General features: G+C 38.8%; 2 protein-coding genes across 3 annotated transcripts in view; both read left to right on the top strand.

Moving 5' to 3' along the window:
* On the top strand, positions 1-24,646 carry LOC148738153 (uncharacterized). 2 transcript variants are annotated; one of them, XM_088748663.1, is made up of 9 exons: positions 1-67; positions 738-803; positions 11,938-12,006; positions 12,376-12,441; positions 15,040-15,201; positions 15,533-15,610; positions 18,378-18,445; positions 18,896-23,200; positions 23,491-24,646. In XM_088748663.1, exons 3-9 carry the CDS (start codon positions 11,940-11,942, stop codon positions 23,500-23,502), a joined length of 4,758 nt encoding a protein of 1,585 aa, XP_088604789.1. In that variant the 5' UTR covers positions 1-67; positions 738-803; positions 11,938-11,939; the 3' UTR covers positions 23,503-24,646. The 2 variants fall into 2 exon arrangements, with proteins under 2 accessions (XP_088604789.1, XP_088604790.1); XM_088748664.1 differs by lacking the exon at positions 12,376-12,441.
* LOC148738154 (uncharacterized) overlaps positions 13-24,788 on the top strand; it is a 73,268-nt gene continuing 48,492 nt past the window's right edge. The window contains exons 1-2 of the mRNA XM_088748665.1: positions 13-67; positions 738-803. The gene's annotated coding sequence lies outside the window, so the exon portion shown is untranslated. The remainder of the gene's footprint in view (positions 68-737; positions 804-24,788) is intronic.

Genomic DNA, 24,788 nt, shown 5'->3' on the forward strand with positions numbered 1-24,788 from the left:
ACGACGAGAAGTCAAGTGTCCTTGTTGGAAAAGAGCTCTATTGGAATTAAATTGCGGCACTCTTAAGGTGAGGAAAGATAGGAGATAATAAGTAGCACAGAACAATCAAAAGATGGGGAAATTGTGAAAGAAAATACACAAACAGACTACTGTGTTAATGATAACATCTTCAGTCTTAAGCTTTATATCTCCATCCGGTGACGAACATGTGTGACTTGTTCTCACAAGTAGATACGTACCACTACAATATTAAAGAAAAAAAAAAGGAAAAAAATGTGATCGTTGAGAACAGATAAAGTTATCATTTAAAGAGAGGTATCTTCGTGTTACACCAAATTCTCTTTACATGTGAGAGAAAGCCAGTGAATGAAGACATCAGAAAATGATGGTTGCCCGTTAAATCTTGCTCGGAACTCGACCAAGGGAGATGGCAGCGAGTGTCCTGTTCTAAGGGGGAAAGGATTTTGCGAATTTCGATTACTTTCTACTGAAAGGGAAATAGTTGAATCTAAATCGCAGAACGAATCAATCCTCGCGCAGAATCATGTAAAAGTAATAATAACACATAAAAAACCAACATAAAATGAAGCAAACAATTTTCTTGAAGTAGAACAGTAATTTTTAACACGAAATTAGGCATTAGACCGGATTAGATCTTTTTTAATTTCTTGAATATGAAATCTTTCATGTTTTCATCGAACTCGATGTAACGCAAACAACGTTCTTGATATTTTCAGGCATGTAGAAATAACAAATGGCATCGTTTGGGGAATAGAGAGACTGAGAGGAAGACAGTTCAACAGGTACAAAGCAATTTTTATATTACAAATCACGACAGCTGTCTAGAACCTATTAGTTTAATGGAAGCGCGAAGGTTTAGTTTGACTCGATTTTTTTTTTCTAGGTTTGTTGATGTCAGACATAAACATATTTAAAATATATTCCGCTCACAAATTCCACAGGACTCTCTCATTTGATTCACAGCTGAATTGTCTGTTCGCGATGCAATTTCCTTGACCGTTTTACTCCCAGAAGTAATTTACATGAAACTTCTCCTTATAAAATCCATACATTATCCAGCTAACAGGTAATGAGAATACTCAAACTTATCAGATAGAAGTTGTGATCTTGATCTGACACCAAAGTCTCGTAGTTAATTTTAAAGGAAATTTTTAGCAGCTAGAGGGGAGAATTAACAACCAGATCTTGGGAACTAAGAGGTTGACAACATGTGACTACAAGGCCGGCGGCAGAAGCTTTTGGTGAACACGTGACAAAGCTGGATGACCTCAGTGTTGTATATTTAGCTCTATTAAACATCAAACCCCGCCAATATTTCTCAAAAGTGAAACGAAGCATGATGAAACGAAACCTGAGGTTGAAAAAAAGGAAATTTAATACAAAATGGATACGTTCCTGCTCTGTTTTTAGATGGCGATAACAGTTTTGATTTCTTATCATTCATAGTGAATAGAAATAATAACGGTAAATGTCGATAGCACATCAGAATTTTTTCTGTTTCTAAAACATGATATCTTCGCTGCATGCAATAAGCGTACCATTTATATCGTCGCATATAAAGATATCAATGCCGTCATGATAACTGGATTTATAACATGACGGTTTTACTTTCCAAGAAGGCTTTTGTTTACATCCAAGAACCACTCCAAGATTAAATTTGATTCTCTTTTTGGAAAATATCTCTCGTAATGTGGCCTGGTTATATTTCTGTGTCCGAAGTTAAAGTTGCTTTTCGGAGAGCTGAGTTTCGGTGCAGCAGATGTCTACATTCGATGCTGTTAAATTTGTTTCAAAATTGTCTTTGATTCAAATTTTCTGTCAATATCTGTATAATAAACATGATAATCATTTCTGCTTGTGGATATCAATTTATCTTTGATCTTCTCGAGTTTATAATGTCTCTTCAAGCGCGGGCTCAAGAAGGCTGTACATTGGCTAGGTTCATTCTCTCCATTTTTGGGAACGAGGCGAAAGTTTCTTCAATATAGGTTTTTATTGCATGGAAAAAATACGTACATGCACCATGGAATTTCTGAATGAATCCGCTGGTCTTCTTTATGCTTTCGGTGTTTTGACGCTTTTGTGAATCCGTAGTAGCCTAAACTACCGAAAAACAATTTTTTACTCAAGTGACAAAAATAAACTGTGTAGTTACGACATCACACGAGGTATTTTAACCGGCTACAAGCATTTCTATACTCTTTTTGCGTGATCTAAGCAGGAATTAAAAAGGCCGCACCACGGTAGCTGATCGATCAGAGCACAAAATTTGTCTAAACTTGCTCGCTCGCAGCATCCACTACTTACAAAAAAATTGAAGGAATTTTTGAATAACGTAATAAAAAGCTACCAAAACTGAAACTTTTACCCCAGAAACCACAACAACTACGAATTTTTGATCATGTACGAAAAGGAAACTTAGACAGCGTCACGATCAATAATTATTTTTACATTTTTTTTTTTCGTCAGGGCTTACAAACATCACTCGAGCTTGGCCATCGAATAATGTAGTCTGTGACACGAATATAATTTTTGTCGTCAACAATTCGAATCATGTATCCACAAGGTGGTCAGTCATATTACTTCTAACCGCTTTTCAGTCTCAGTTCGGTTTTAGTAGATATGCTGTTCACTCAACAAGGGATTAAAGTGGCACATACGTTTGCGTGTTTATTACATCGTACACTGAAAGGTAAAAATGTGGGCTCATTGAAAGCTGATAATGGTGCACAATCCTACTCTGACGGACAATACCACCTCCCCAGCTAAAAAAAAATTTCCCGAATATTCTCTTTGAAATTAGATAAAAACAGATGCTTTTTTTCGAAATAATGCGTTGAAAAATATTTTCAAAGTTTTCCCTACAAAGGCGCGGATCCATACCGGTTTCCACTGCTTTACGGAAATCGGTCAGAATTTTCATAATGAAAAAAAAAAACAGATAATTATATATTTTCAATAAATTAAAGTGCAAGTAGCAGCAAATACATCTTCTGACTGACTCAAAAAGCCAGGAAAGGGCAGTTTAGGTAGTTAAAACTGAAAACGTTTCCAGGGGGAGCATGCCCCCGGACCCCCCTTGCAGCTTGTGCCTTCGGCGCTTGTTTTGCAGTAAATCGGTGAAAACTTTTCCTAGATCTGCGCCTGCTACTGTTATGATATAAATAGGTTTTTTCAGTTTCATAATGATTTTACTTTACTGAGCGTACTTCCTCCGCCGAATGTCTCTGTGACAATAGTTTCGCTCGATGGCCTACAAGATTAAGCTATTCAGGAGTCTGAGAGTAACGCTTGGTTTTTCAACTTTTTTTTTTAATTTTAGCAGATAGTCTTTCTTGATAACAATAGTATAAATGAAAAGAACGCTAAAATAACCTCTTACAGTATTCAATGCCCGTTTGATCAAAATTTATTCAAAATGAATAAATAAGACTCTCTCCAACACAATGTTGGAAAGGGTCATTATTTTGAGTTACTAATAATTTCCTAGTTCCTTCAAACTAATATGTATGAAGGACTTTATTCACTGAAAATAACTACTGAGTTAAAAAAAAATAAAATAACGATGAATAAATAAGTTTTGATTGCCTTAAGTGCGGTGGCCCAAAGAGGACATGCCTCATTTTTTTATCGAGCGATAAAATCAAAATATCGTGCGATAAAAGGAAATTATCGCGTGATAAATGATAAATTATCGCGCGATAAAGAAAAACTATCGCGCGATAAAGAAAAACTATCGCGCGATACTTTATCATTTATCACGCAATAAGAGGGAATCTTGTTAGGTCGTGTAATCGGCTATCATGCAGGTTGTTTCCGTGGACGACAATAAACAATTTTCAAAAAAAAAATTTAATTTTTTTTTAAATATAAACCAGTGAGCAGCACTCTTGCGAATAGTAATTGTAAAACTTCTTTATTCTTTTCGTCTAACTGTCGTAGACTTCTTCAGGGAGTTTAACAAGTATAACTAGACGCCTGCATTTATAAGCAAAAGTTAATGATTAGCTAAAAGCTAAAACTGTGGCCCCAAAATGTAATTCTCACCTTGCCATCCAAGTTTTAAATTTTTCACAACCTCGCCTGTTCCAGTTCTTAGGTCCGGCCAACCCTGTATGGTCATTGGCCCCCGTTATAACCACTAGCTTTATTTCTCCATCCGGCGATAAACATGTAGGACTTGTTCTCACAATTAGATACCACTGAAATATCAACAAAAAAAAAAAATTAAAAAAATTAATGTTATCGTCGAGAACGGAGAAAGTTATCATTTATAGGGAGGTATCTTGATGTAACATCAAATTCTCTCTAGGTGTGAGAGAAAGCCAGTGAGTGAAAACATCAGAAAGATGGTTGCCCATTAAATCTTGCTCGGAGCTCAACTACCTGCGAACAAACCCATCATTTATGGAATAAACAGATTTTATTATTCCAAAATTATTATGGTGGAATGAGTTAAATAGCGCCATTGAATTTGATTGGGGACTTTTTCACTTTTGACCGCAAACATCTTAAGTGCGGAATTGTCGGGAGTCATTTATACGAAACTAGACGCGTAGCTGCGTGAACTCAGGCTTTCGATATCGCACATCTGGAGTTGACTTTAGGGAACTGCCATCTTGCCATTGTTACTGTCGTCACGCAATTCCGTCATTGCCGGTCATGAAGAATTCTACTTGTGTTTATTTTTGTCTGCTGGGGTGTAATGAATGTTGTTATGGTACTAGACAACAATCAAAACAATATATTACCATATTAGGGTAGGTTACTACAGATGCTAAAGGTTGAAATTCAAGGACTTTTCAACGACTTTGAATGCTAAGTTTTAGAAAATTGAAGGACCGATTTTGGAAAGATTTGCATAAGCAATTTTAAAATTATTTAATATCATTTCTCAGCTTTTCCATGAAAGTAGTTTTCAACTTGAAAATTTCTGAAGAAAAAGTATTGCAAAAATCAAGCTCTAGTCCTCAAATTCAAGTACTTTCAAGGCTTTGAATTTTTAATTTTAAATTTAAGCATCTTCAAGGACTTTCAAGGTTTTTACGAACCCTGAGTAGGTAATGTATTTGCCTTTAACTGCAAGGAGAAGGGAATTTTTAATCTATTATTGGTATCGAGTCTTAGTTTGTGGAATTAAGTATATTTTCCTGAGTATCGTATTTTGTTTATATGATAGAAATTTGAGAGTGATTTGTTTCGACTTCATTTAAACGAGTTAATGTCAGTGATTGATTATATAATATGGGCCCAATAATCAAACCCATGTTCATGCACATTCAAATGTACATTTACTAACTTTATAGTCTCCACCAAAGAATAACTCCCCAGGGATTTGGTTTTCCCCCACTTTGACAAAGCTAACCTCTTGTACTTCATTGATTTCTTCTATGACATCCTGAAATGACTATGGAATTGTAGTGTAATCCTCACTGCCTTTCAAAACTGCAATTTTTCGGTTCCCTGTTAATATTAAAATGTGTATGAGCATCTGTTTGCAAACAGCTCTTGTGTTGGAAAGGGAGACAAAGTGACTGGTAACATTTGTATCCTTGAGGGTCTTCAGGCTTTAATATAACTATCTCTATAACTACTTTAATAAAACGATCCAGAGACAAGCACTATCTTTTCGCAACCTCTGCTCATTTCATTCAAACGAGACAAAAACATAGGCAATTTTTTGGTCAGTTCTTTTCAGACTAATGACCAACCAGGCACTTTTAAATGCGCTTGTGCACGATGCAAAACGTTTCCTTTCATTCACAACACTGAGAAAAAATCGGGACCCAAACGATCCATTAAGATCACCGATCACTTCACGTGCACCTCCGCCAATATAATCTATTGCATAACTTGCACTTATTGCAAAAAGATTTACATCGACGAAACAGGCAGAAGACTAGGTGACCGATTCCGAGAACACCTTCGCGACGTGGAGAGGAATGACAAAGACACATCGAAACCAGTCGCTAGACATTTTAATTTACCCAATCATTCTAAGCAACATATGGCAATCTGCGGTCTTTCCTTACACTTAGGTAGCACGGAAAGCCGCAAAACTCTTGAACAAAGGCTCATCTTTCAAACCGGCAATCTAAATCCCACAGGTATCTACGAACGCTTTTCATTCCAATAATTAATTCGTGTTTTTCTCGTTGCCATATTCCCACCAATCACGTAGCTCCATTTTCTGCCTTTAAAAGTACACACAACCCACAATTCCTCTATTCGCTCCGATGAAGGGCTAAAGCTCGAAACGTCAGCTTTTGGAATCGTTACGGTGGCCAATTTACCATTTCAACTTTGTTGATATATCCAAAATATTTCCTGTGTCTATGGGCAAGTACATGTATTTTGTTGCACTCTCAGTGGCATCCTGGTGTTTCAATAATTAACCTGTTTCAAGTTAAAAAATTTATTACATAAACGTATTTGAAGACAGACTTTTACAAATGAATGTTATGTAAGTTATCAAGTCAATTATTTGCTCCTTTAGCAATTCTTTGAATGAAGTTTGTACACCCTATGACTTCCCAGGTGTTACAGTAAGGTGACTTAATTCATTGAGATGATTCTTGCACTGTTTTACTAAATATGATCTTGGCAGTCCATCACACACCATTGTTAGTTGATGGTAGAACTCTTCGCTCACACTGAACCGGTCCATTAAATATAAAACTTATTCCACTTTCTTTTTGTCATCTTCTACGAGTGTCGAGTATTTTGAAGTGCTACCCGTGTTGGTAGGGACTGTTGAGGAAGGGTCATCTAAACTGAAATTATGAGTTGTACGTGTACTGTTTCTTTCTTCAACATCTAAACTGTTCAGTTTTAGGCCATGTAGGCTCTCAAAAACCATAGAGCTTTTTGTGACCTGGTTTTCAGACCTTTCAGATATCTCCATTTCGTTGTGGGACTGAGGGTTGTTAGTTCTTTTGCATTTTTGTTTGCCCCATTTTTTTGTTTCCAGTTTTTTATAATATTATTTCAGTGACTCCGTTTAAGTTAACATCTGATCTCCCCTGATTTTTTTTTGCTTGATCTCCTCAAGGACTTCTTCGTATATTTTTTGGTTTTCTTTTACCAGATTTTTTTAAATTTTTGTCTCTTTTTGTAATTCTGCATGCAACAATTCAACTGACTGAACTTCCTCCAAAAATAAATTTATTCTGTAACTGCCACTCAGCAAATCCTTTTTTTTGCGCCAGATGTGGTTTTAAACTTATATAAAATCAACGCACATTTCACACGAAGGCGCTCCTCGATTCTCCCTGCAGTGTCTTTGATGGCAAATCCACCTCCAGGGATGTGTTCATTTAAAACCCGCACAAACGATTTGAAGTCCGCAGTCTTTATCTTTCATTGAAGAATGAAATGCAACAAACCTGTCAAATTTGTCGCGCGTTTATTCATATTTCTCGGCAAATTTTATCTTCCTATCACGTATCCGGACATACAATCATCTTTTCCCTATTTTTAGACCAATGAAAGGTCCTGTAAGAAGAGGATTACCAGTACTTAGGCCTAAATCAAAAGATGAGAGCAAAATGGCGGCTAGAAATCAGCAGAAGATCGATTTATCACAGGAAAGATAGTACCATAACGCACGGAACATTTTCGATTGCTCTATGTCATCTCGCTGCTGTGTTATTTATGAAGAGACCCGAATATTGACCTTCATTGTTGGGGGATGGGAAGGACGAGGATGCATTTACAGACGCTTAAACAGTGACAACTTCAAAGAGGTGAATGTGAACTTGAAATTTCGGACCGAACAAATTGGAATTTAATAACGGTGTTGTGGCCACGAAACAAAGAAAATCATCATTTTAGAGCACGGTACTTGATGTTATAGATATTTGTACGGAATACGAAGGTAGGTTTTATTGCTTTCAATTTTTGGTTTGGAAGCGCGAAACTCTAACCTACGGACTCATTTTTAGCAAATTTTTAATCAATGGAAGTTGCACTGTCAATATCAGATCGAACATTTTACCCAGGTTCACAGGATTTTGTATAGTTTATCGCAGAGGTTAAAGTGCCACACATTTCTCTCTAAAATCGGTTGTTTACATTGAACGGTTTTTTCTAAGTGTCCATAACTACTGCGCGTGCGTGAAACTAAATTCTGGCCATGATCTCTACATTCGATGCTCTTAGAATGCGTTTCAAAATTGCCTTTGATTCAAATTCAATATCTCTTTGTTAAACAAGATGATACACGTTTACCTGTGGATACGAATTTGTCTACAATCTTCTCGAGTTTATAATATCTCCTCAACAAGTAAAAGATATAAGCAGTCGATGGCAAAATTCGTATCCAGGTGCGGTTATGTTTTACACCTCCTTGTGGTTCTGACCAATCGTGAGCTTAAGAAGGCTTTACATTGACCAAGTTCCTTCTCTCCATTTCTAAGGACGAGGCGAATGCTTCGTCAATATAGGTTTTTATTACTTGGAAAAAAATTTACATGCACCATGGAAGTTCTGAATGAGTCCGCGGGTCTCGTTATCATGATGCTTTCTATGTTTTGGCGCGTCTGTGATTCCATAGATGTCAGAATTGCCAAGAAAAACTTTTTACTCATATGACAAAAATAAGCTGTGAGGTTACGACATCTCACGTGGTATTTTAGCCGGCTACAAAAATTTCATTTCTCTTTATGCGTGATCTAAGATTTGAATAACGTGATAAAAAGCTACCAAAAGTGAAACTTCCACCCCAGAAACCACGATGATGAAAACAAAACTTAGACAGCGTCACGATAAATCATCATTTTATTGCTTTTTTAAGGCTTGCGAACATCACTTGAGTTTGGCCCGCCAATAATGTAGTCTGCGACAAGAATCATTTAAGAAGCACTCAAGAAGCTAGAGTCGCTCTCGGCTATCGCCTCGCGCGACTCTTACGCTTCTTTCATGCTTAACAACCTCCCGCGTGCATCCATAACTCAATAGTGTACGCTGTGGTGTTTACCATTTGTTTTATAACATAACATTGATACATTGTAGCTAACGAGTTCCCTTTTATTTAACAAATGTTAAGTGATTTTTTTATTTAAAAATCGAGTTTCCAGATGGGATTTGAACCCACGACCCTCCGTGATCTAGTCGGATGCTCTAACCACTGAGCTACAGGAGACTCTATGGTGAGCAAGGGTCAATTAGTGGGTATTGACTGGAACCGCATCACGCGGCTACACAGCCAAACATCAGCTAGCGCATAGAAGCTCACTAACAGCATCACGCTGTCACATTAAAGCATCACATGCATTAAAGCATCACTTGCAGCCAACCAGCCTCCAAAGTGAGCATGTAAAGATGAAATAAACAATTTTATTTAAAAATCGAGTTTCCAGATGGGATTTGAACCCACGACCCTCCGTGATCTAGTCGGATGCTCTAACCACTGAGCTACAGGAGACTCTATGGTGAGCAAGGGTCAATTAGTGGGTGATCAGAAAAAACAAGCGCGAGCGGAAAATAGTCTTTGCATTTGCTCACGTCAGCAGCGTACACCTATGGGCAAATGGGGGAAGCTAAATTGACCAATCAGAGCGCGCGCTTTACTTTGGTTATGTTAGAAAGTTTTTTGTCGTCAACAATTCGAACTACGTATCCACAAGGTGGTTAGTCATATTATTTCTGACCGCCTCTCAATTGCAGTTCGGTTTTAGTAAATATGCTGTTAACGCAACAAGGGATTAAAGTGGCACATATGTTTGCGCGTTTATCGCATCATACACTGAAAGGTAAAAATGTGGGCTCAGTGAAAGCTGATAATGGTGCACAATCCTAATTTGAAGGATTCTACCAACTCCTCAGCTCACAAAAAAGTTCCCCGAATATCCTCTTTAAAATTAAATAGCATCATATGCTTTTTTTTCCCAATAATGCGCTAATAAATATTTTCAAGGTTGTCTCAAGTGTTGAGATATAAATGGGTTTTTTCAGTTTCATAATTGATGATCATTGGATTTTACTTTTACTGAATCTACTTCCTCCGCCAAATGTTCCTATGTTCTGACAATAAATTCTCTCAATGGCCTACAAGATTAAGCTATCCAGGAGTCTGAGAGTAACGCTTGGTTTTTCAATTTGTTTTTTAATTTTAGCAGATAATCTTTCTTGATAACAACAGTATCAATGAAAAGAACAAGATATGCCATTTTCCAGTCCATTATACTTCTAAAATAACCCCTTACAATATTCAATGCCTTTTGGATCAAGATAAATTCAAAACGAATAAACAAGACTTTCTCCGACACAATTTTTTTTGGAAAGGGTCATTATTTTGAGTTGGTAATAGTTTCCTAGCTCCTTCAAACCAAATTTTAGGAAGAACTTTATTCACTAGAAATAACTACTCTGTTAAAAAAATTTAAATAATGAATTAAAAATAAAATAAAAATTAATAAAAATAAAATTAAAAATTGAACTAAATTAAAATCAAAAAATAACATTTTTATAGCTTTGATTACGGTGGCCAATAGAGGACATGCCACATTTTCTTTTATCGGGTGATAAAATCTAAATATCGCGCGATGAATGATAAAATATCGCACGATAGATGAAAAATTATTGCGCGATAAATTTAAATTATCGCGCGATAATTTATCATTTATCGTGCGATAAATGAGAAACTTGTTTAGGTGACGTAATCGGCTGTCATGCACGTTGTTTCTGTGGACGACAATCGACAATTTTTAAAACAATTCTTTTTTAATTCTTTAAAACTGTTTTCTCAAATATAACTTAGTGAGCAGCACTTCTGCGAACAGTAGTTGAAATACTTCTTTAGTCCGACGCGTTTCGTCAAACGGTCGTAGAGTTCTTCAGGGGGTTTAACAAGTATAACTAGACGCATGCATTGATAAGCCAAAGTTGGTGGCTAACTAAAAGCTAAAAGCGTGGCCCCCAAAATGTTTTTCTTGTTAAATTTTTCACGACCTCGCCTGTTCCTTTTCTTAAGTCCCGCCAAGCCTCTATGGTCATTGGCCTCCGTAATAGCCACTAGCTTTATATATTCCCAGGCGATAGATATGCGTGACCTGTTCTCACAATTAGATACCACTCCATATTAAACACAGTTTAAAAAAAGCTGTGATCGTCGAGAACAGAGAAAGTTATTATTTATAGGGAGGTATCTTGATGTAATCAAATTCTCTCTATGTGTGAGAGAAAACCAATGAATGTAGACATATCATTAGAGACGGTTGCCAGTGAAATCCGTTAAATCTTGCTCTGAACTCGAGTACATACGAACAAACCATCATTTATGAAATGGAGAAATTTTATTATTTCAAAATGATTGTAGTGGAATTCCCCCTCCCCCAATTCCCAGTAAACAGGCCAGACCACATCACAGAAACCTTGTGAGTGGGTTCTTTAAAGTCCCCTGCCTAACCAAATTAACTAATTAGTAGATGCAGGAGACGGGACCTACGTTTATTCGTCCTTATCCGAGAAGACAAGAATGTCTATCCATTTCTTGATATTATAGAAAGGTAGGGCATTATTTTAAGACCTTGAGTGTTGGTCCGGCTCGAACCATCGACCTCGACCTCCCGCACAACAGTCCAGCGGTCTAACCAATTGAGCTAACCGGGAGGCAGTTACTTGTTGGTGCGGTATGACTGTTTTCGTCATCAACTCGGAGAGAAATTGTATTGGTCGCGATACAACTCACTATATGAATTCATCTTCTTCGATTTAGCTATGGCAGACAGAGAGTGTCCTGCACTGGGGAGAAAATCACAATAGTGTGACGAACAAAAACCTTCAAATCCTCATTCTTTCTCTATGTTAAAGTATCAAAGACAAGTAGTCTACGGTGTTCTCTCTAGATTGCTTTCATTAAACCCTTTTCGATCTTTTGATTTGCAACGATGTCTTCGATTCCATTTTATTTTCCAGCTATGGCGGAAAGTAACCTCCCGACAACGGCAGAGAAACTGGAGGGAAAAAGTGAGCTTCTCGCCACAGGTGAGAAGAGGCAACAAAGAAAGACTTTTTTATCGTATTTTCAAAGTGTTTATCTTTTATATTAACAGCGGAGTGGAAACAAACTTTCTCGTGTTTTCCCGACGTTCCGCATGGTTTATCAGCCGGCAAACCGATAGGGAGTGTAGTTTATTGCTTCTATGACATAAATATGTTTGGCGCCATTTGACAGGACGAGAACATGTTTCCAGTTTTCTGTGGATATATAAGCAAATGTAGAGTAGGTTTTTGACTAATCAGAGAGCGCACATTTTGTCTGAGATATGTTATAAAGTGTGTTAGAGCACTAGTTGGAATTGCATATAGTTGTGAATCACTGACAGAATTAAAATATTTTCTTGGTAATTTCAGCGACAGGGGAAAGTCAAGTTACGTCAAGTGACACAAAACTGTGTGTAAACGATGATCCTTTAAGAGGTGAGGAAAGCTGGTGAAACTAGACTCTCTCAAGGACGCCCTAGTGTAGTTTTTAACACATTCACATCAAAAAGTGTATCTGTTCTGAAAATAACTTAGCGAGAGCCACGTGTCGTACATGACATCACTGTTAGATTTGCCACTAAGGCAGACAAAAAGACTCAGTGCAGAGAACAAATGGACATTTGCAGTCAGCACTCAAAGTCAAGAGTAAACGAAATTGATTTGGCGAAAAGGATGCAAGGGGCGTTAATGCTTGACGGAGACACTGACACCCAGATAACTTATCAAGTTTTATGATTTAATTTAGACACAACGCGCGCTCTGACTGGTCAAGATCTATTGTTTCTTTGCCTATATACCCCCATAGAAAAGTAAAACATCTTCCTGTCTTGTCAAATGGCGCCACGTGAGGTGAATTGCTAGATTTCGATTTTTTAAAAGCCCATGGTTTGGAGGACACGACGAGGACTCTTTGAACGCCAAAAACAACGAAAAAGACTATGTTTTGCAACGTTATGATACGTTTTATTCAAAATGCAGTTTAACTTACTGGTTGCTCTCGTAGCCAGAAGTCGTGTGTGGGATTTTTAAGATGAGCCCGGAAGGCTGTCTTTGACAGCTGTTTAATGATTTTCTTAGCAGTAAACATCTGTACGCACAAGATCGTAGGTGCTCGTACGAACACACGCGCTAGTCAGCGGTAGCTATAAAAGATCATGAGCAAATGTTGATCTTATAGAATCCGGATTTTGAGATGCGCAGAACGCGCGTGGGAATTGCTAAACTCACAAAAGCCATTGTATGAAAATAAGTCCGGTGAACCCTTCTTTCTATTGTTACAATATGATAATAACGTCGAAAGGAATCATCCGAAAAAAATATAGAAAATTCTGCGAAAGGAAATTTGCGACGTGTGAAAATTACCGTTTCTTTTAGATTTCTGAAATTCCGCTCCGTATAATTCTTTAAAAATCTTTGTGCATTTTCCTTTTCAAGTGCCAAGAGCAATCACTGAAAAAAATCACGGGGTCACCGGCTTAGTTTTCGAATTATTTAAGCCACAAGCTAAAAAATGCGTTTGCATAAGCCTATGAAAGCGTTGCCATGGAAACTGCTAGTGACGAAATGACACCTATGATTATATAATTTAACCTGGTAAAAGTGTTCAACTGGCCTTGGTCAGTCTTTCTGTTGTATTCTTTCAAAGTAACAAACCATCAAAAAGATGAAAACCGGTACGGGCCACCTTAAGTGAAAGAACTTCAAAAATTTTCGACTAGAATAACCGAGACCGCCCCCCCGACAAGGACAAGTTGACATATTTTTTGTTCAAGAAAATTGTAGCGACAAGTTGACTAGATTTTCAGTTAGATGTGTACTGAAAATTTTATTTACTGATGAGAGCAAAAACCACTTGCAAAGTGAATGTGCGTTCAACATTAATGACAACTCCGTTTGCTATGCGAGATGTAATCTTTCCTTTGGTAATTTTTGCCAAGTTTAAACGTTTTAAGCTCATTCTGTAAATTTTAACGAGGACTCAAAGAAGGCTTTTAATCAAGCTGAGGTAATAGTGACAAATTTGGTAGAAGGAAAATAGTGTGCTGCAAAAAAAGCCAGACGGTGTTTAAATCAGCGATTTTGCCGCTTTTCTCGTGGTGCCGTCCAGTAATGTTGTTTTAGTTACTTAGTTCTCATAATCTAAATAAATTTCATCATTCAAAACTCTACAACTGACCTTTATTTCCCTGAAAAAACCTCCGGAAAATATCAAAACTGCTATCTAGGTTATCAAATAGTAATCGCAGTGGTTGGCCAATTCTGAAAAGAAAAATCGCATTTTCTCCCTTCAAACTGTAGTATTCCTCAGAAGAACTGTATAGCTTGTGCCTTAATCTTGCATATCGCCATTTCTTGTTAGTTTTCATTGCAATTTCTGCTCAGTTTCTTCGTGCCATTGCTTTCATTCAGCGACAAACTAACTACAGTCGTCGCTCTTCTGGCTGACAATTCATTCTGTTTCTGGCGCTTTGACTAGTTTACCGCACTTTTTGATAGTTTTCATGAGAACCAGCAACTTTATCACAAAATAAGATTAAATTCATTATTCTCTTGGATAAACCTTACTCATGTCTATGTCCTAAAAAAAAACAAACCACCGTTTCTATCGATTTACCGGCTGATAAACCGGTGGGAGAACAAGGGTAAAGTTGGAAAACCACGAGGCGCAGCCGAGTGGTTTACAAACGTTTCGAGTTCACCAGCAAATGTAGACTTGAATGCTCGAATAAGTTTTAATTTCACGAAGATCTGGTTTGACTGTACAAAAAAGGAAACAAGCGTAAAAAAAACGAAACGAAACGAAAATACTACAGTGACAACATTCTTACAAGATTTGTGGACTCTCAGGAAACGTAGAGAAAGCATTCATGAGAAAAATAAACAGACATTTAGGACCGAACTTTGACTTCTGGAGCTCCGAGCACATGGTCCATACCATAATATCAAAGATACATGACGTAGATTACCAGTCCCGCGCGGACTGAACACGGGAAACGTTCTGTAACTTACAACACTCAAACGGTGTGTTTTCAGAGATAGCGAAAGTATTTCTTGAGGAAGGTAACAAAGAATACAGACAAGGAGAAGCTGAAAACGCCATGAATTCTTACACTGAAGGACTACAAGTGAACTGCAAGGATAAACGGCTGAACGCCAAGCTTTACAGCAACAGGGCAGCAGCCCATTTCCATTTGAGTAAGAATTTGAATTTCAAATTCATAATGGTAATAATAGTAAGGTAATGTCACGCAATTTGCTCCAGGTAGAGAAATGATGCTCGCAAGTGGACCACAACTTAAGAAATTGCATAAGGAGAGCCAAAGCGGTGCATTCCAGATACTAGGTGGGCGTTACTAACAATAGAGATGCAAATCCGCACGTTACGAGCGACGGAAATAGAACAGAAGATCGTTTTTCCATGGAGTAATCACTTCACAATTCAAAAGCAATATCTAAGCAATTGCAATTTTTCAGGCCTTTTTACTAGAACTGCATGTAATGATCCCTTATTTTTTTAATTCCATAGGAAACTACTCGGAGTGTCTCGATGATGCAACAGTTGCTGTTCAACTGGAACCCACTTTAATCAAAGCTATCAAAAAAGGTGGGTTTTAAACCATAAGCCATCAAAATCTTTCCTGTGATTTCGTCGAAAGGGGACCTTGCGGATTACAATGATAGTCTTGAATAATAGTCTTTATTCAATCAAAGGATAAAAAATACCTATCCTAAGTAACAATGAAAAAGTATTAAGTGATACACGATAAAATACAATAATAATATAAGATAGAATATACTACACTAGATTATATTTAAAAATAAGTCTATTTACAAAAGTTTTTTTAAATCTCTCCGTTTTTATCTGAGGAAGGTGACACCTCGTACGAAAATTATATACTAATTCTTTTTCTTTGAGAATGATCACACCTAGTTTATGATTATCAATAGCTCTTTTGAAAACGGATTTATCTTGGTGTTCTAAAAGATTAAAAATGCTGAGTGTTTGAGAGGTAAAATGACGGTTATGGCACCTGTCTAAAAACGGTGTATAACATTTAAATCAGAGTCAGAAGCAGCATACACAGCGAGACCATAAGTGAGAATGAGAAGGACTGGGATCTTAAATAAGTGATCAATTTCCTTTTGGCGAAAGAGTTACGTTCGTAGAGTTCTGAGAATGTGAAGGCACTTGTTAGCTTTTGTGAGCGTAAGTCTAACATGCTCGCTGAATTTACAATAGGCTGAAAAATCAGACCGAGCAATACATTAGGCTATCACATTGATGAATGTTATTGATGGGAACGTACTGATTGCGTGTACCGCTACTTTCCTTCTTTCTAAATATCAGATCTTTTCACTTACTCGGATTACACAGCATCTGATTATTCATACTCCAACTGAGAAACTGATTTACCAGGGCTACTGACGTATCTAAATCCTTCCATACGGGTGCTAAAATAGTTGAGCCATCAGCATATTTGAAGAGCACGGGCGTTTCGTTTATAAAGATATCCAGGTCATTGAGGAAAATATGAAATAAATATGGACCCCCGCACTTCCTTGTATGGCCCCCTTATTGACACATACCCAGTGACTTCACCCTTGGTGTTCATGGTATCTAGTGTGTCAACGCCTGCTTAGCCTGCGTTGCAGCCAGACGTGTCACACAATCCCCGGTATAGTCCGTCTGCGAAACGGCTCCCTAAAGCTTGTTCTGATATCTCGTAGGAATCCACGGATCTGTGTATTCATTTCTGATTGGTTATTTTCTTACGCGCCTTATGATTGATCATATTCTTGCGAAATTTATCACGCAGTGCTAGAAATAAATATCGTCGCGTGTAAATTGTATATTGGAAGTACTTTTGTACAAAGGTTTCCTTTGCATCTCAAAAGGTTGAAAAGGTTATGCCTGATTCGTCCGTTTATGGTAATTTATGCTGTCGCGTCGTCGAAAAGGGAAACGAAAGAGTGCTACTTCTAAAGGAATAATTTGAATATATCAAATAAAGTTGAAATGGTAAATAAAGAAACTGTTTGGGGCTGCGTCGGTGGGGGTAAAGAAATAATTTGAATATATCAACAAAGTTGAAATGGTAAATTGGCCACCGTTACGATTATAAAAGCTGACGTTTCGAGCGTTAGCCCTTCGTCATTAGATCCGACGAAGGGCTAACGCTCGAAACGTCAGCTTTTATAATCGTAACGGTGGCCAATTTACCATTTCAACTTTGTTGATATATTCAAATTATTTCGTTACCCCCACCGACGCAGCCCCAAACAGTTTCTTTAGAAACTATTAGCCTTTACTTTTAAAGGGATGGAAACAATTCGACGTACTCACCGAGATTAAAAGTTTGGAAATATCTTTGCGATCGATCGAAAACAATTACGTCTGCCGAAACTGTGTTGCGAAACTGAAAAAACGTCGGTCACTTATCGAGCAAACAAAAAAATTGGAAGCAGATCTCAAAAGCCTTAGTACAAGGGAATATTCGCTTAGAGTCAAACGATATGGGGAACTGCTAAGTGACGACCACGATGCTCCAACATCGAAAAAAATCTGCGATGGATCTGACGGGGATTTTGCCCGCTTCATTACTTCATCTCCTTTTCTTGAATAAGCGATCGCACCGTCGATATTACAACGAGAACACTGGAACCGCGAGGCTTTCTGAACAGAGCATCCGCAGCGATCGGAAGGCACTGGAAAATCAAAGCTTTACGGTAGCCAGTCGGCAAATTTACAAAAATATTTCGTTCTCCAAGAAATTTGCGAAGTGCGTTTTCCTGTTCAGGTAGACGATTATCGATTTCAAACTGCTCTCTCACGGCTTTGAATGTTTTTTGCCAACGTTCTTCTGTATTTGCAGACATCTTGTTTCCAGCTCAAAGTAAATTTGACGTTTAATGTAATGTACAACTGTTATAGAGTAGTTGGGAAACCTACAGAAATCTATTTTTGGCATTACGTGATAGTTGCGTGGTAACTTTCGCAAGAGTTATCAAATCAGATAGCGCGTAAGCCAATCAAAAATGGAAACACAAACAGCAGGATATCGGAACAAGCTTTAGGGAGCCGTTGCGCAAACTGACCATACCGGCGGTTAGACTGTCTGCGACGCAGGCTACGCCTGCTGTGTGGGTGAAAATTGCATATAAAGATCAATAAGTTTTCTATTGAATTTTTATTAGGAGCCGCTTTGCAGTGGCTCCTTGTTGTCCATCGTCAGTTCTTCCACATCTCAAATTGTCTTAATCATCACAATTTGTTTCGGAGCCAAACATCAAATTTAGTCGATTTTCTGCATAAATTTACACCTTGACAGTAAATAATTACCTTGCACCACCAATTACTGCCTTCTTTCCAGGAGCCAATGCCTGTAACGAGCTTTGCTTGTACAAAGAAGAAAGAAACTGGTTGCACATGGGATTGGCCGTATCCTTTCAGAATTTTTCAAACATGATGCGAAAAATACTTCAATGAAACTGGAAAAAGTTCAATTCAGGTTTTTCTACTCATTATGCAAACAAGGTTTATTCATACCTCAGTGAGCCGTTATAACAAACTGAAGTATTGTAATAGAGTCTTTCGATTATTCCACAAGAATTCGCCAAAAAAGGGGGCTGTAATATCGAATACACAGAGTTTGAGCTGAAGGCCCCTCATTTATTTTTCTAGAGAAGCATACCCTAGACACCCAAAACTAAACAAATAATTGCGCTTAAGGGTCGCTTCACTTACTCTAATAAAACCAAATCTCTAAAATAAACCCTCGCTCGAATTCTGATTCCATATTTAAGATTCTATTTGATATTCTAGTGTTGCTAAAATACACATTTCCAGAGCACTTTCGCACATCCATTTCTATCCTTGACAAGGTCTAAGATCGACAACAATAACGAATGTGTGCTCCATTTGCTTACCAAATCTAATACTGCACTAAAAGATATGGCGAATAGGTATGCCATTCTCGGCTATGCTTATCAAGGTCTAGGACAGTTCAAAACAGCAATCGACTACCATCAACGTCATCTAGAAATTGCTAAAGAAGTGGGAGACAAGGCCGGAGAGGGAGGAAGTTATGGCAATCTCGGCAATGCTTATCAAGGTCTAGGACAGTTCAAAATAGCAATCGATTACCATCAACGTCATCTAGAAATTGCAAAAGAAGTGGGAGACAAGGCCGGAGAGGGAGGAAGTTATGGCAATCTCGGCAACGCTTATGACGGTCTAGGACAGTTCAAAACAGCAATCGACTACCATCAACGTCATCTAGAAATTGCTAAAGAAGTGGGAGACAAGGCCGGAGAGGGAAGAAGTTATGGCAATCTCGGCAACGCTTATCAAGGTCTAGGACAGTTCAAAACAGCAATCGACTACCATCAACGTCGTCTAGAAATTGCTAAAGAAGTGGGAGACAAGGCCGGAGAGGGAGGAAGTTATGGCAATCTCGGCAACGCTTATGACGGTCTAGGACAGTTCAAAACAGCAATCGACTACCATCAACGTCATCTAGAAATTGCTAAAGAAGTGGGAGACAAGGCCGGAGAGGGAAGAAGTTATGGCAATCTCGGCAACGCTTATCAAGGTCTAGGACAGTTCAAAACAGCAATCGACTACCATCAACGTCGTCTAGAAATTGCTAAAGAAGTGGGAGACAAGGCCGGAGAGGGAAGAAGTTATGGCAATCTCGGCAACGCTTATGACGGTCTAGGACAGTTCAAAACAGCAATCGACTACCATCAACGTGATCTAGAAATTGCTAAAGAAGTGGGAGAAAAGGCCGGAGAGGGAAGAAGTTATGGCAATCTCGGCAACGCTTATCAAGGTCTAGGACAGTTCAAAACAGCAATCGACTACCATCAACGTCATCTAGAAATTGCTAAAGAAGTGGGAGACAAGGCCGGAGAGGGAGGAAGTTATGGCAATCTCGGCAACGCTTATCAAGGTCTAGGACAGTTCAAAACAGCAATCGACTACCATCAACGTCATCTAGAAATTGCTAAAGAAGTGGGGGACAAGGCCGGAGAGGGAGGAAGTTATGGCAATCTCGGCAACGCTTATGACGGTCTAGGACAGTTCAAAACAGCAATCGACTACCATCAACGTCATCTAGAAATTGCTAAAGAAGTGGGAGACAAGGCCGGAGAGGGAAGAAGTTATGGCAATCTCGGCAACGCTTATGACGGTCTAGGACAGTTCAAAACAGCAATCGACTACCATCAACGTCGTCTAGAAATTGCTAAAGAAGTGGGAGACCAGGCCGGAGAGGGAAGAAGTTATGGCAATCTCGGCAACGCTTATCAAGGTCTAGGACAGTTCAAAACAGCAATCGACTACCATCAACGTCGTCTAGAAATTGCTAAAGAAGTGGGAGACAAGGCCGGAGAGGGAGGAAGTTATGGCAATCTCGGCAACGCTTATCAAGGTCTAGGACAGTTCAAAACAGCAATCGACTACCATCAACGTGATCTAGAAATTGCTAAAGAAGTGGGGGACAAGGCCGGAGAGGGAAGAAGTTATGGCAATCTCGGCAACGCTTATCAAGGTCTAGGACAGTTCAAAACAGCAATCGACTACCATCAACGTCATCTAGAAATTGCTAAAGAAGTGGGAGACAAGGCCGGAGAGGGAAGAAGTTATGGCAATCTCGGCAACGCTTATCAAGGTCTAGGACAGTTCAAAACAGCAATCGACTACCATCAACGTCATCTAGAAATTGCTAAAGAAGTGGGAGACAAGGCCGGAGAGGGAAGAAGTTATGGCAATCTCGGCAACGCTTATGACGGTCTAGGACAGTTCAAAACAGCAATCGACTACCATCAACGTCATCTAGAAATTGCTAAAGAAGTGGGAGACAAGGCCGGAGAGGGAGGAAGTTATGGCAATCTCGGCAACGCTTATCAAGGTCTAGGACAGTTCAAAACAGCAATCGACTACCATCAACGTCATCTAGAAATTGCTAAAGAAGTGGGAGACAAGGCCGGAGAGGGAAGAAGTTATGGCAATCTCGGCAACGCTTATCAAGGTCTAGGACAGTTCAAAACAGCAATCGACTACCATCAACGTCATCTAGAAATTGCTAAAGAAGTGGGGGACAAGGCCGGAGAGGGAGGAAGTTATGGCAGTCTCGGCAACGCTTATCAAGGTCTAGGACAGTTCAAAACAGCAATCGACTACCATCAACGTCATCTAGAAATTGCTAAAGAAGTGGGAGACAAGGCCGGAGAGGGAAGAAGTTATGGCAATCTCGGCAACGCTTATGACGATCTAGGACAGTTCAAAACAGCAATCGACTGCCATCAACGTTGTCTAGAAATTGCTAAAGAAGTGGGAGACAAGGCCGGAGAGGGAGGAAGTTATGGCAGTCTCGGCAACGCGTATGACGGTCTAGGACAGTTCAAAACAGCAATCGACTACCATCAACGTCGTCTAGAAATTGCTAAAGAAGTGGGAGACAAGGCCGGAGAGGGAGGAAGTTATGGCAATCTCGGCAGTGCTTATGGTAGCGTAGGACAGTTTGAAACAGCAATCGACTACCATCAACGTGATCTAGAAATTGCTAAAGAAGTGGGAGACAAGGCCGGAGAGGGAAGAAGTCACTGCCTTCTCGGAAGAATTCATCTCCGTCAAAGAAAGTTTATAAAAGCAATCGAGTGTCTCCGATGTCACCTAGAAATTGCTAAAGAAGTAGGAGACAGGGCTGGAGAGGCATGCTCACTCTGTTCACTGGGAACAAGTTTTGAGTGTCAAGGAAATTTTTTTATGGCTTTTCACTGCTTTAAATCTAGTGTAGAGGTGTATGATGACATCAGGGCTAGTCTCCAATTCAAAGATCAGTGGAAGATTTGTTATCGTGATCAGCACTGTGCGGCATACAAAGGTTTGTGGCGTATAAATCTAAATCAAGGTGAAGTTGTAAATGCTCTTCTTGCCGCAGAAAATGGACGTGCCCAAGCTTTAAGAGATCTCATGAACACAAAATATCAGCCGTCTGATTCTTCAAGGAGCACCCATTCGTGCCTTTCCCTGAGTTTTGTTCCACCTAACACAGTTTTTATAGCTATTAGTGGACCTTACCTTTACTTCTGGGTTTTCCTTAGTAAACATAATATCCAGATGAGAAAGGTACACGTGAACAATTATAACTATGAGGATGAATTGGAATTTTTCATCCAGGAACTGAACAAAGCTGCCCTTAACGAGATCGGAAAAAGAAGTTCTCTTACATGTAGAGATCCTTCACCTGATGCGCCAAAAGAGGGGGAAGTGGGGAACGATGTGGTTCGAATTGATGTGAGAAGCTGTCAATCAAGTGCTCTGCAGAAGCTGCATGACATCATTATTACTCCTATTGCTGGTCTGATCAATGGCAACGAGCTTACATTTCTTCCAGAGGGACCTTTTTTCCTCGTACCTTATGCAGCATTGGAGGATTCGATGTCAACGTATCTGAGTGATTCTTTCAGAATTCGTTTACTTCCGTCCCTGACAACCTTACAACAAATAAATGATTGCCCATCTGATTTTCACGAGAAGAGTGGTGCATTGCTGGTTGGCGATCCATGTTTCAAAGATATCATCTACCAGAAAAAACCGTTGGTGCAACTTCCGGGAGCAAGGAAAGAAGTGGAGATGATCGGACGCATGCTAAATATCTCCCCCCTCACTGGAGGTATGGCAACAAAACATGAAGTTTTAAAACGCCTGTCATCGGTGGCGTTAGTACACATTGCAGCGCACGGTAAAATGGAAACTGGAGAAATTATCCTGGCACCAAACACGGTAAGAGAAGACCCTCAGCCTCAAGAGAAAGACTATCTAATGACGGTGGAAGATGTTCTAGAAGCTGGGCTACGGGCACGACTGGTTGTACTAAGTTGTTGTTACAGCGGTCGCGGGGAGGTTATGGCTGAGGGTGTGGTCGGCATCGCGCGAGCATTTCTGGGTGCCGGCGCTAGATCTGTTGTGGTAACTTTGTGGGCGATTGACGACGAGGGAACTCTGGAGTTCATGAGTTTCTTCTATGATGCACTTGTTCAGGGCAAGAGGGCAAGTGAAGCTCTCAATCAGGCCATGAAAGGTATGAGAGAAACTAAGAACTTCAAGGACGTCAAGTACTGGGCACCATTTGCACTCGTTGGTGATGACGTCAGCCTGGATTTCGAGGAAATTCAGATGCTTAACCAGGTAAATACTATGTTTATAGCTTTTATTATAAATTACAAGCGACTTTAAATCAAAGTTATAGCTTTATCTGGGAGTATTGATATCTATGTTGTTATTCTGCTTTTAATCGTGTTAGGAATTTCTCTTTTTGCTCGATCGATTGCGATGCAATTTAAAGTTGATACATTTAAGAAGATACCTTTTATAAAAATCCCGTTGTACATTGTATCGTTTCACGTTGTAAAGCCAAAGAATAAACTTAAAGGCAACTCAGCGTTCCTCCCTAAATTTTGGATTCTTTCTTTTCTCAGTTAAAGCAGTAAACATTGGGACTGCATCAGAAAGGGGACGAAACCCAGAATTAACGGCTTCCTGCAAACGCTTACATTTGGAAAGGAAACCAGCACGACACCAATGAAATATTTTGTCAAGAGTCTTCTTTTCAAATCGGAGAGAACCAGAAACAAGCATAGCTAAATTTGGCAAGAGTCGTGAAGGATTTTCATTGACTCAAAAGTTTATTTTTCTCTTGCGTGAACTGCTCTTACGAGCTTAAAAGAACTTTGGACACTCAAAAGGAAAAGGACTTTGGATTGTTTCTTTTTTTGCACTTTGATGTATTGCTCGAACTAATTTTAACGCGTTTTTAATGTGACGACTTCAAATTATCATGACTAACTGTATAACAAATTACTTTTTCAATATGAGAAGAATGAAGGTGATACCTACAAACAAGATCTCGGGTAATACATCTACGTTAGAGTTAAAACGTCTCGCAAACATTTTCTACTTTTTTTAAGGAGTTCTTGTTAGTCGTCTTTTACCTTGTAGTTGTTAAAAAGCTATCAAAGCCATATGCATGTCGAGAGAGTTTCCAGAGAATTTGGAGAATATTCAGTTTTCCCATTGCTCGATTATTTTAGTTTCAGTCGAATGGAAGTTGTGTGATAACCTTTAGAAGAGTTTTGCCTAGTTATTAGTGATCGATGTTATTTTGTGTCACAGAAACATTGTATTTTTCTCTTTAATTTTGGACTCAAAATGAAAGATTCTAACGTTTTGTGGCCATTATTTAATATTAGTATTACGATGGATTTGGCAGATTTTTCCTTTGCCCTTGAATATGAACGCCTGCTATCTTTGTACAAGTAATACGATAAAATTTAAGCGATCGTATTTCTGAAACTTTCACCTCTCATCTTTGTAAAAACTAAATTTTTTTTTCCAATCGTTTCTGGGATTTTCCAAGGTTAAAATATCTTCAAAACCAACGTTTCGATCAGTTTTAGTTGTCTTCCTCAGGCTGTTTAAAGTTTTTCCAATAAGGCGGATTGTTTAGTCTTTCGGTTTTGAAGATACTTTAACCTCGGAAAATCCCAGAAATGATTCCATAAAATTTAAGTATGCTGTTAAAACTAATCGTACAGTAGCAAACGAGAATTAATAAAAGTTGTAGCTTTTGCTTTACTGGCCAGGTTCAAATTGTGTATAATAGGAATCTACAAGTAAAGAGGCTCAGAAGTTGCAAGGAGGTTAGAGGCAAATGATGAAAATAGTCACTCCTATTGGGTTGCTTACCTACCTACAACAAAAATATTTGAAAAAATTG

This window comes from Stylophora pistillata, chromosome 2, assembly GCF_964205215.1.
Source record: "Stylophora pistillata chromosome 2, jaStyPist1.2, whole genome shotgun sequence".
Classification (NCBI taxonomy): Eukaryota; Metazoa; Cnidaria; class Anthozoa; order Scleractinia; family Pocilloporidae; genus Stylophora; species Stylophora pistillata.